The 13647-nt window shown below is 33.0% G+C and overlaps 1 protein-coding gene across 5 annotated transcripts in view; it reads left to right on the top strand.

The window, feature by feature from the left end:
- The window catches only part of LOC129804912 (insulin-like growth factor 2 mRNA-binding protein 1), a 90424-nt gene that overhangs the window by 26148 nt on the left and 50629 nt on the right, over positions 1-13647 (top strand). For 2 of the 5 annotated variants that reach the window (XM_055852721.1, XM_055852687.1), the window contains exons 1-2: positions 1429-2014; positions 9573-10495. The exons of 2 other annotated variants lie outside the window; for them this stretch is intronic. In XM_055852721.1, the coding sequence (XP_055708696.1) occupies positions 10395-10495 (101 nt within the window). In that variant the 5' untranslated portion in view covers positions 1429-2014; positions 9573-10394. Of the gene's footprint in view, positions 1-1428; positions 2015-8111; positions 10496-13647 lie in introns of those variants that run through there. One more of the 5 variants, XM_055852713.1, reaches the window with a different exon arrangement.

Here is a 13647-nt window from a genome sequence, read left to right as displayed (position 1 = left end):
AACGATGCATTTAGATTATAATAGAACTAAAATTACTTATTATATTATTTAGGATTTCGAGATATTCAATAATTGGGCTAAATCTCTAGTCAAAACCTCGTATAAAGGCCGTACAACTTGTTAGGGCTTAGAATATGAATGATATGAGTGTAAAAAGTCCATTTATTATGCAGTAGCAGTACATCAGATCTACATTTGAATCGGTATTATTCCTATTTTAAAGCATATATGACTTATAATAAAGTATTTGAAGATTAGAACATTCCGTTATTTTGCACTCTGTTACTCTTTTCATAAGGAACCCGAAAGGGCAATATTTTTTTGTCATAAGGAACCCGAAAGGACAATCCTTTTTTCAATTATTCAAAACCAATAAGTATTAAAATGAAAGTCTACGAATCAAGTGTCATTTTCGTTCGGGAAATATTTTTCATACTTTCAGTTTTAAGATGTACCATGTGGTACATTAAAATGAACTGTACAAAAATTCTATAGTGCACTAGGTATGTTATTCAGCGTAAAATTCTAATTTATTTCTCTTTCGCTTTTCGCGTAAGTATGAAAATTAAGTTATACGTACGTCACTGAGTTGGGAAATTTTACTTTCTACGGTCATTGAATTTCACCAAGAGGTTGTTGCCATCCGAGGTAACGCCATTGAGACTCATACAGAAGCAGTGAATAGCACTAACACTGATTCCCACCCCATGGGCTAAGTGAGGAGTGTACTGGAATATATCCTAACGTCGCGTCCACCCCCTCATATCAATATGGTGCGCATTGGACGCTCGAAAGGGAGGTTAAAACTATCAATGTGCGATGAATTTTCCATAGATTCGTGCCGATAGATGGTTCGGTTGGAGGGAAAGTGACGCTCATTCAGGAGGATTTATCCAGTGCGCATGTTAAAATTGTCTTTTTCACATATTATAAGAGATGGGAAAAAGGCATATATAGTGGAGGGGTTTTCCGTCTTCTGCTTTTTGTTATTTCCTCTCTATACGGAACACATACGCAGACAAGTTCTATGGCAAACATTTCAATTCTTAGCATTATTCACTCTCTAGTGACCATGAGACGTAATTCAAAATTTCGTGATACGCAATTAAATCTCATGGACTTCTTATTCTCATCCCTCTTATTCACTTTAATCTTCTATAAGAAATCCTTAAACAGCTTTTTTTTTCTAAATAAAAAAATTAGATATATTCGACCTTTTGACGTGATGGATATCAGGACTTTTATTATATGAGGCATTTTCAGGCATCCAAAAACAGAATGATTGCATGAAACATGGATGATGGATTTTTTTGAGAGGGGTGGTTTTTCTTCCACCCGCTTCGACACTAACACATTGACAACATAATAACTTCCACCACCCCGGTTTTTGGATCGATAATTCCGTTCGCGCTTTCACCGCTTTTCCTCAGGACGCCATGTTGTGTTTCTCTTTCGGATCTAAATTGTGTACATCACACCAGATTTTTGTTTCTGACCGATTTGGAGGCAAAATTAATAACATTTTAATCGGAATTTTTCATCTTTTATTTCCCAAAATTAACCTTACCACCGAAAATCCGTGAAAAATAGTGTTCTGTGCGAGATATTGTCGTGTAAAAGTGTGAAAATTTTCACTGGAGAACGCGCGTGAATGGCCAGTGGGGTTCATTTCCCCGGATAGGGAAAAGTGTATTCAGCATCAAAAGTACAACGAGGTGAACGGCGTGGTTTTCACATTCTCCGAATATTGAAAAATTTCATCACATTTTAACAAATTTTTTAAAGAAAATTTCACCTTTGTACAATAATAACCCCACGATATAACCTTTTGAGAACATCGCTGAACTATCAGACTTCTTAGGAAGGAATTTCGTGCATTTTCTCACTTCAAGAGGGGGGTGACGGCTTTCTTGACATATAGAAAATGCCGGTTGAATCGGCATTCAAAGGAAGTGAATGTGATGATACTAAAGAAAAATTGTTGAGATTGATCCTTTCAATTGAAGGCACTAAGGTAATTGAAAGTTAAAGATGAAAGAAAAAATTCTTTCAATATGCTTCTCATCCAAAACCTTCAGGCTTTTGTACTTTGATATCTGTTATATAGCATCTTTTTTCACAAAAATCCCTGAGACTCTTCCTTTTGTATCACCTCGACCGAAAAACTTGGCACAATGATCATCAGTTTTATTATTGCACCCAACAGGCCCTATGTTGGGTGTATGAGCAATAAAAAGCAAAAAGAAAAAAGACTTAAGTAACTTATCCTTATGTCCCAAGGGAATTGATCAAAGAAATGGTGTAGGAACGGTGTGAAAGGCTGTGACTGCTAAAATGAACCCAGCCACACATTGTATCAAAAATGATTGTGAAATATCACGTAGCAAAAGTTAGTGGTCAATGTGGTCATATTTTAACTTGGCCAGAACAACATATAATTAGTCCCTGGGAAGATGCTGATTGCCCAGCTGTCGATGGGGTCGATGAATGGGGTATTGAACAAATGGAGCCACACATGAAGGTGGTCGAAATATTATTGCAGTGTTGGCACAAGACTGGAAAAAACAGAAATTTAATTACAAATCCTACATATCATACCTTCAGCACAAGTTCCCATTACTCAATTGTCGTAAAAAGTGCTAAGAAATGCCCTTATTGTTTCATGTGAAAAAGGGGAGAATGTATGATGGAGCGGTGATTGGAAAATCGCGTCGGTGTACAAGGGGAGAGAGTCCATGAGCTTTCCTTTTCATTCGTACAATGACCTCATTGACTCACCCCTTATAGCGCGCGCTTTCGAGTAGCACAGGGTTGGTTTGCTTGCTCACCAGAATATTCTACCCGACTTATCTTCCATTTTACTATTCTGAGCAATGGCTTTTACATGTTGTGCTTTTTTACGTTTCCCATGAGGTGAATGGGCTTTTAAGGGTATTCACCACAGTAAGTGGATTCCACTAAAACTTTTCATGCATTTTATATAAAAAAAATTGGATTTTAGTATCCCATTCTGAATAGATATTAAATAAATAGGGGCTATATTGGATGATGTACTATATAAAGATATTGAATTTAGGACTCATCCAGAAAAAGGAATATTTTAGAGTGCCTGAGTATAGGGCAATAATTTTAGCAGTGTCTACAAAATAATTGGTCTTGACCTGATACAGGATGCATATATTTATCTTTAATATCCCATGAAGTAAGGGCCTAAGATTAGCTATAAAAATACCTAAATATTTAAGCGATAAAATTATACATTCAGGGTGGTGCAATGGTGAAGCATTATATTTTACGAGCATACATAAAAATGTTAATTTGCAACCCCATTAGTGAGTGTAACCAATATTATATCGACTTAATAGTATAAACGCAAAAGATTTTTAGGATATCACACAATACAATATATAGTTCAATGTTTGAAATCCATTTAGATGTTTTTTATCATTACACAATCAACCATTTTAATTCATTACAAGTGGGAGCTTCTCAGTTATTATAGTTTTTGAGAAAATTGTCCTCCAATTAATTATATTTTTTTTACATTTTAGACGATAATAGTAGTAATCAAAATCGCATTTTCTCTACAACCAAACCTGATAATATTTTTTAAAAAGATTTAAAACTAATTAAAGAGCGGTGTTACAACTAATAACTATTCTAAATTGTGTATGAGAGAAATTATGCATTAAAATAATCTTGTCATTCCATTTATTCATTGCTAAATCGAAAAAGTACAAACAGAGAACAATAAAAATAAATTAATTGATTGATTAAATAATTGATTAATTGAAAAAAAAAATAAAAAAAATTTAAGATAACTTTAAAATTTTTAAATTGAGGAAAAAAATCATACAACATCGTAGAAACTGTAACAAAATGCGCCTAAACAAATATGTGATTATCTTTATAAACTTTTCTAAATAGTTTTAACAACAAGGGCTTAAAATAAAGGGTTTTTAAGAGAGTGTTTAAAAACTATGAGAAACTATGTTTTTGTATTTTTATTGCTTCAACTCACAGGAAAGACAATATTATACAAAACCTATTGATTTTTCAAAATTCTAATAAGTTTTAAAGATAGCCTAGACAGTTATTTCGACTATAGGGGAAAGTACTCTGTCTTCGATCGTTCATGCCTTTTGAATAATCTGAATTTTCTTTTCCTTTTCCTCAAAGACTTACACGTTTCTATTAAATATTAGTTAGCTTATTATCAATTATTAATAATTATGTGATAATTATGTGTAAATCTCTTAGGAAAATCAAAAAAAATCACATTCGAAGGTATGAACGTTCGAAGGAAGAATACTTTCCCCTGTACGAAAAGAGTAATTAGGTTTAGAGAGTGTAAAGAAAAGTTTTAAATGAATTTTTAAATATATATTTAACTCCTGTTTATCGCGTCTAATCATTTTTCAAAACTAAAAGTTGAAGCACACTAAAATACGCATTTATAAGGCAATATTGGCGAATATTTGACTAATTTGAAAGGTTCTATAATATCTAAAACCGTTCCAATTGGAATTATTCATATGAAATTTCGCGTTGATTTATCGTTTTACTTTTAATCGGTTAAAAAACAAGTTTGCAATCGAACCGATAGTCAGTTCGTTCATTCTCTGACTTTTTGTTCAATATTGGTTACTCTTGTGTATGAATCATGTATTTTATATAATTTTGTTCAATTTAATCTCTATTTAATTTCAAAGAATAATAAATCAGCAAACTCTGTAGAATATTCTTATTGCTAGGTTTTGTAAATCTTATTTGAGAATTAGGTACTTCTAAACTTGATAGAAAGACATGCCACCGCATAATCCTGAATCTTACAACTATCTTGAACATATCTTAATTTGCATAAGAAAATTTTCTTAAAAATTGTTATGGATGGATAAAATACGAGATAAAATGAGATAAAAAAAGCACTTCAAATAAATATTTGCATTTAGCTTACACGTTACGCTTAATTTAAGTTCTAAGATTATTAAATAATTCTTTGAACTTACTTAGAATAACAGCTAATACACAGAATTCATTATTCGGATTTTGCCTTATGTATTTCTAATTTAGAAAAAGAACTTGTTAACGAATTAACATGGGACGAATTAATGAAGCATTTAATTACACATTATAATTTCTATATGTTTCATATTCTAGTATATGCATACTCAAGGTATATACTTTTGACTTTTAATAATGACAATTATAAAATTTTGGTTTATTTAGGGATGTAAAACCGGACATGGATCGCAAACGTTATACAGTAAACTTTAATACATTTTAATGCAAAATCATATTTAAGCTATTTAAGTCCATTTAGATCAAGTCCTAAGGGCGCATATGGTTAAAAGGGGAAAAGTTGAACAATTTCTCATTCCTTTTCTTAAATATTTTTTTTAATTTAAGAAAAGGAATTTATTTATTTATTATTTTTTTTTATTATTTAATAAATTAATTATTTATTTATTTTATTTATTTGATTAAAAGTTGATTAAAAGTCAGAAGATATTAAAAAAAAAACATTAAAAAGTGTTTTAAAATTAAGATTTTTGTGCAGTAGGACCAAGTCCAGTATTGTATCAATGAATTAATCAAACTAATGAAAATGAACTTACTATTATTCAAAAATTACAGTTTTTAACTTAAATTAGCGACAAATAATGTGAATTGTCTCAAAATTTTTAATGCTTCCATATCTATAACACTTTCTAGCTTTACTGAACAAAAAGCTTAATTTTAAAAGACTTTTTTTAATGTTTTTTTTTCTTTTAAATATCTTCTGACTGAGTTTTAATTAACTTTTAATCTTTAAAATATTTTAAAATCTCTATTTCCTGTAAAATTTTATTTTATACAAAATTTTTATTTATGAAAAGGAATGAGAAATTGTATAACTTTTCCCCTTTTAACCCAATGCAACCTTAGGACATGTTTTTAAAATGATCTGAATAGTTTTATTGTAGTTCTCAAGCCCCATAAGCATTAATTATTAAGAATGGAGGTTGAGGAAGAGGCACTTGTAGTGCAATAATGCTGAAATAATTACAAATGTGAGAGCATCATGATTGGGTATAAGACAAAGGGCGGGGCACGCGATGCACATATTGTCCAACATATCAAGTGGTTTTGAAGTGCTGTGCGAATGCACTGGACAATTGCATTATATTCAATTTGTAAAAAGGGGTAAATAATGTGTTCAATGGGGAGGGTGAGAGGGTGACATAAAACTATTGTTGCTGACCAGGGAAGAATATGCGGTGAATGCACGCAAAGGACATTGTAATTTTCTCAAAACTTTATATGTTTTATAAGGGATAGAACGATAAACCGCAATGTGCATTAGATATTGTGGTTAGTGGAAATACAGAGAGGATGTCCTGTGGGGAACTATTAATTGAATGAGGTTGTTGGGGATGCACTCAGAAGTGGGGCTCAATTAGAAAGTCCGGGGAAAAAAGAGGAAAACTGTTGAAGAGATGTCTTCAATTTGGCTTTCAATAAACCTAGGCTGTTTGGTTTGACTATTAAACTTGATGTAAATCGTTTCGTTGATTGTGGAAATAAGAGGGCGCGCTTTTTTTTCTTGGGACAATAAATTGCAAATACCGCCTCGGTGATAGCCTATTTTTAGAGATAGACACAGTCTGAGGGTGTTCTCTTGTGACAAAATCACCAACAGCTGTATCCGTGCTGTTGACTGGACCCAAATAACGATATCCCGATGACATAATAAATAACTATAGAGGTATACAAAATGCACTTATTCCTCTTCTCCACATGGTGACACTTTTAGTCTCTAGCTATATCCACGTGTGACACACGTCTTAAATCTTAAAGTTAGTATTTTTGAGAATAGCCGGAAAAGGGCTATTTATACTTATATACATGTGCTCTTGAGAGAATCATAATCTCCAGTGAATACTATCTATATTTATAAAGAAAAAAAATTGAAAATGACTTGGAAAATGATCTTTTTGGGAATCTTCATCCGGTTAATTAATGCTTTTGGGAGAAAGATTGCTGCAATAATTTTGTGGGTGAAAATTTCTCCACATTCTTGATGAGTGAATTGTGAAAAAATTCCTTGGGTTTTTACTGGGTTGGCGAGACAATCTGGATCGGAAATATCTTATCCATCAGTATGCTAAGCTCTTGATCTATTTCTGGGATTGCGTTTTGAGCATCGCGGAAGGGCATCTCTGGAATGTTGGATGTTTCCTTCATGTTTTGTTGTTACTTTTCACGCATTCTCATCGCCCAAATAGTGGCATCAGACGTGGCTTTTTCTAACCTATTTTTAGCCCCTTTCATTTCCAAATGGGAAGTTATTAAAATCAACTTGATATTTTTAGTTTGAAGGAGGTAAAAGAGACGCGTAGACTTTTTGATACTGTCGTAAATGCTAATGCGTTGGTTTCATTTTGACAAAACAAAAAGAAATGGTTTATTTAGGATATTTTGGATATTTAGTTGGATCTGAACTAGATTCGGGGTGCAGACGGTACCCTTCTCGCAATCATCCTGGATAGTTGAAAACTAAATAGACATTTCCAGTTGAGGGATCAACCCCGGGAAGGGAGAACCAGGCGTCAGACAAAATTCGGCATGGAAGCGTCTATTGCCTAAAAATTTTTTTTCGGCTCGTTTTCTTTTAACCAAATGCTCACAGGATATAAAACTACAATATATATAGCGGTGGAATACAATATATATGGAGTGAAGTAAAAAAAAAACATTCAGTGCGAGACCTTCACAAAGAGAGAAAAAAATCGCTTTTTTTCCTGCTTGATATGGAGGACACATGTAGAATATAAGAATAGGCAAAATTAGTTCGTACACCTGGAAAGTTTTAACTTTTTTTTCCTCTCTCTCTCTTTCTGGCCTTTTTTGAAGATTCGAGGTCTAGGTTTTTTGGGATATATATGGAATGCTCTTTGATCGTGTAACTGACATTGGGAAAAGGGAGAAAAGGAAAATCTACAAATAGGGCCGAGTATTAGAGAATGCGCGCGCGCTTAGAATATACTCTCTATCCCTTCTTGGTTTAGCAAGCTTTAATCGTAAATTCGATTAAGGGGTATATGGGGGCGGAAGTTTACCTAGCCGACATCTTAGATTTAGGACCACGTGGTCATCAGCCATTTAATTGATGGGTGGGTTAATGGAAAAATTCTAGACATTTCAGGATTATTTGTGGGGAATGATCGCGCGATATTGAATGGGTCCCGTGCGATAAGTGAAATGTCGACTTGGTGTTGAATATGAAATGGCGATTTTTTTTCTACTGAGAAAGAGACAGACATTCGTCAAAAAATGAACAACATAGTAACCAATATAGGTTCAAAGCAAAAATCGCATTTTTTCTCTCTCACTGCCACAGGCATAGAGCATATTCTGAATGTAAAAAGGTCTATTATCATGCTTTTCCATCCCATACCATTCAACTTAAGCTGTAAGCTAATTAGAAATGATTCTGAGTGAGAGCCTAGACATGGGATGATGGAGATGGTATATTCGCTCTAGCTTTAGCACATTTCGGATATATCGGCTCCATAAGACGAGAAAAATTTTTATATAGCAAAACGAGAGAGATATTCACCAAATGTTCTTGACTAATATAGATGGTGTTTTGTATGTAGTGAGGAAATAAGGTATAGATTAGAAAAATACATGCATGAGAGAGAAGACGAGAAAAAAAAGAAGAAAATGTATATGAAGTGAGAAGTAGTATGGGAATATTTGTATATTTTGAACTATATGATGGTTGAATGTGAGAAAGAGCAGAAAAATACATTACAAAGCGAGACATCTCTAACAGCATTTGTGTATTGCGTTTCGGTATACAAAGTGTTTTCGGGTATAGAAGAAGTATAGTTGAGGGTTCAACTAAAGTAGTATTAGCGTTTGTGCTTTAGTCGATGTGTAAATCCCGAACGGACAACTCCGCGCTTGCCTATCCGCGGCGATATTTTAGTTTTATCTTTATTTTAGAACAAAAAAAATTTAATCAAATTCACAGTTTTTTCAAATCTACGCATTCAGATCCAAAGTCAAATTTTTACAATTTGGTTACCATTTGTGCAGCATTTTTCAGTTTACATATATAATTTTTTTTTACTACATCTATGTTCTGATGTTCTGGTGAAATTTCATTTGAAAAGAGAGGAAGGAAAAAAAAAGAAAATTTCGTCGATAACGCAACAAAGAAAAATAGAATTTACGAAACGAAAAATTTTGTCGCGGGTACACACGAATTTATTACTCAGTAATATTTGCAGTGCGTCCTAAGATTAGTATCATATATTTTTTGTTTGATACTGCGATAGTACGGCATTGCCTGCAACTACCTGTAGTTCTCAACTTTGGGCACTCTCGTATCACTCTACGTTCAAACTTCATTGAAGCGAAGTTGGACAAATTAGAAGAGGGAAAAGTGTAACTTATGTGAACTAAGAGAAAACTCATTGTGCCTTGTTTCGGTAAAAAAAAAGAAAGATTCAGAGGTTGCTACGACGAAGAGAAAGCAGGGAAACTTTTCGTGAAAAAAGACTCCCTTTTTCATTCACAAGGATCCACGTTGCGAATCATATTGGTTGAGGCAGTGACACCAGAAGTCGATGAGAACTTGTGGAATCTCCTTACAAAAAATAACCCAAGAAAGAACTACTTCAAGTCCAAATGTATACGTAGTGACAACTTCATTGTTGAATTCATAATTAATTGGTCGTCGTCATTTTGATACACGTGGAATTGAGATTACCGCTCACAACGTTTTCGGCTATCATCATAGGAAGAGATCATCACTTAAGCAGACTTTTTCTTCCATGAGACTTCAATACGTTAAAAAGTAAACTTTTTGATCAAGACCAAAAATTTAGTTTGTTTTTTTTATTGTTTTAAAATAATACCCAGTGACAGTGAAATTATTAAAATAAAAGAAAAATTGTGAAAATTCAATTGTGAAAACAGACAAAAGTTTCAGACTAAACAGTTAAGAATTAGTGACTAAAAGACAAATTATTATGTTACTGCGAAAGTTACAAAATCAGTATTTTCTGTCTTTAGTAATCATAGTTAATGAGTCCCTTATGTTTTGAGACCAAAATTTACTTTCGGTCAACTAAATTACTGTTTTGACAATTTAACTGCATTAAAAAGAAGCAAAGTTAAGGCACTGATAAATTAAATCTAATTTTAAGGATTTATGTGAATACGACTCTAATTAGAAAACAAAAACAAACACTGAAATTACCAAAAAGATATACCTATACTGGCATTAACTCTAAACATTACGAAATACCCCTTAAAATTGAAGTGAAAAAAAAAATAATTGTAACGAGATTGACGAAAATTATTGAAGCGTAAAACGACAGAAAATATCTCAAGTCAAAATGTCAGATTTGGATCAATTTGCCGATTTGGAGCTCTCAAAGGAGGATCAGGAACAAATTTTTGAACCTCCAACGGATCGTCAGCAAGAACAATACAACAGGTGATATACTCAACTTCTTAATTTCTATTTATCTGATTTTCATTGTCTTGTGTCTCTGAAATGTCACGCAGTTAAATTGATTGAATTTCTCAATGCATTTGAATTATGCCCCTATTGGATATCTAATTTCCCTTAAAAATTTTATTTTCGAAATTTACAAAAAAAAAGAAGGAAGAAAAGAATCGGAAAGACGTTGATTTTTTTTTTCAAGGATTTTTTGAATCACATAGCATTAGGATGAATTCCCATGTTGGCATCAAACTCCCTATTTTGTTGTGTTGATTAGGTGAGTGGAGGAAGAAGAATGAGCCTAATATAGTTGTGGGAATGGAAGAATTATATACAAGGAAAAGGCAAAAGAAGTTCTCTTTTATTCTATTTATTTTTATTTTTCATCTTGGGATGTTGAATTGAGATGAAAAAGAACGACTAACACACCATCATCAGAAGTAAAATGCTTCAGTACACAACATAAAGCTCGGTATTTCATGAGACATAAAATGCCGCTATACGTTGTCAAAATATTTCTTAGAAATTCGATTCATGAGAATTATATATCCCGAATGAATTTTTCGTCTTTTTTCGGTCATACTGGAAGCACCACCAACATATCTATGGGGAATCTATGTTGGTATTATAGTGAAATACAGCGGCAACCGTAACACGAAAAATTTCGGTATATAGATAGTTTCCTATGCGAAATGTGTCTTGAGAATATATATGGGACTACATATAGGTCTTCTTTTGGGTATTAGATGTGCGATAGAGAGGTAAATCTTAAGGGGAGAGGATGTTAGATGAACTATTTGGGATAAAAAGAGATGAGAGAACTGTCATATGTATTTCTTTCCTCAAAAAAATATATTTTTCTTACAAGATTTTTTTTTCGAAAAAAAAAGAAGAATACCAAGAACTCTTACACTAAGAAACTAAATGGCGTTCTATTTAGTTTCACTTCACCAAATATATTTCCTCAAACACTACGATAATTCTTCAACATGAACTCTTGCCCATCAGAGCTTACCCATAAACGTTTCATTATCTATGGGTATAGTTTGGTAGTGGCTCGTATTCACCTGAACATCTAATTCACGGTATTTACTCACAAAGGGAGACACAAGCATGCTCAACTTTAACCCCATCTTATACGTGACAAGTGAGAAAAATGACTCTCCTCATGACCAAAAGAGTGTTTCCCTTACCGCTTTTGCCTATATGTAGATGCGTTCCTTTGTGTCCACAAAAAGACAAAAAAAAAAGAAACTAAGAAGACGCAAAAGACTTTTCCGCCAAAATGAAAATTGGCCTTTCTTCCCGCAACACACAACATGTCAACGAAATGGCCAATGATTCCCCACGCACACACATAGGCCAACCACTGCAAATAAAGAAAAACTATTTTGGCAACAAAGAATCGATGAAATTTTGTGTACTTTTCCGCATATAAATAGCAAATTATTGGCTGTTGCTGTAATGGCGAAAAAAAAGCTTTTTTCCCCTAGGATTTCAATGGGTGAAATGCGCTATGTAGTCGTATGGGTGTACAAGTGTTCAAATAAGCACACCAATATAAACTAGTTCCGGTTAATAGATCATCACTTAAATCACCAATTCCTCTATCTGGCGTGCCAAAACCAAGGCAAATAGAACAATTGCTGATTCAGGTGATGAGAGGTTTTAATTTTTTCCGAGGGAGTTCAAGGTGAAAATTTTATTCGCGAAAAACACCTCGAATGTTCCCCTTAAATATTTCTTTTAATGACCCCCCGTGCCAGGAAAAGATACTATAATAAATCAAGAATTGACGCTGTCTTTCTTAATATAATTCCTTAGCCGGTTGTTTTCGTGAGAAATCCCTATCCGCAAGAAATCTATGCCGATTTCGCGAGATCTTCTTTACCCAAAAGACAATGCAATGATATCTGTGAATTTTTCGAAGCGCCGCGACATGGTAGTATTGGAACTGTGGGATCGTATTAGGCCAGGCAATAAAAATATCTTATTTTGATGTACTGGAAGAGTGTGACTAAAATATGCAAATTGATGGCCAAGGTCGGTTCATTCTTTATGTTAAGTAAAATGTGCCATATTTCATCATATTTCTATATCTATCGCAATAAGCCTATATATGCAGAAATCAATACCAAAGTTAAAAAAAAAGAATCTCAATCTGATTCATATGTAGTGAAAACTTTATTAGATTGATGTAACGCTTCTTAGACAGATCAGTCCTGTTACGCTCTCCTTTTTCAATTCTAAGGACTTCCTGCCAACTTTTATCATCTTAAGCACTTGATAGATTCAGGCTGTTCCTTGAGAATATCTATCCCGTATGATTTAACTGTAAAGAAAATTAATGAATGTCTAATCTCTTATCCTAAAATCTCAATATATATGATAGTTTGGGCTAATCCTTTATGGTCTCTACACACTAGGGAAATTTATGTAGGGGAGACCGGGGCAGAATTAGCCACGCATAGCATTAGATAGTGAGGTGTTACAGTTTTCCTTAGGAAGAATATTAAGCAAACTGCTATCCTTTCAGAGTAATTAACTCCCTGCCTATTCGTTTAAATATTTATCAGTTTAATTGAAACATATTTTTCATAATTTATAGGCAAACAAAAATATCATTTGCTGGCTAATCTACCCCGGTCTTCCCTATATCCATTTTGATCTTAAAAACATATTTTGCAAAATAATGCTTCTATTAGGAATATTATTACCTAATAAGAAAAAGCACTAATTGAGAGGAGTTAAGGTGGTTAGTTTCAGTTTATATCTAAAAGTTAGAGTTCAAACATTTTAGCCCTTAATTGTATACTCAAAAACCTTTAAAACTCAGAATAATTATCAAAATTTAAATAACATATTTAATTTACCCGTAGATCTTGACTTAGTTTCTAAGAACTGAATAATTTTTGATGTAGAGTGACTTCTTACGGTAAATCTTCTAAATCTCCTCTTTTTTTTTTTACTTTTTTCGGTTTCACTATATTACAATGCAATTCCATTTAATTTTTTATGTTAAACAATTATTAAATCTTTCATTAAAATTAAGTAAAATATTTGATTTATTTTAGTAAGCTAAAGTTTACCTATTTCTGTTCTAGAAACTTCAAAATTTTAGCAAACAATATATAAGTATCTCT

This window comes from Phlebotomus papatasi, chromosome 1 (assembly GCF_024763615.1).
Source record: "Phlebotomus papatasi isolate M1 chromosome 1, Ppap_2.1, whole genome shotgun sequence".
NCBI classification, from domain to species: domain Eukaryota; kingdom Metazoa; phylum Arthropoda; class Insecta; order Diptera; family Psychodidae; genus Phlebotomus; species Phlebotomus papatasi.
Note: the sequence above shows the minus strand (reverse complement) of the source record. Positions and strands in the feature narration are given on the sequence as shown.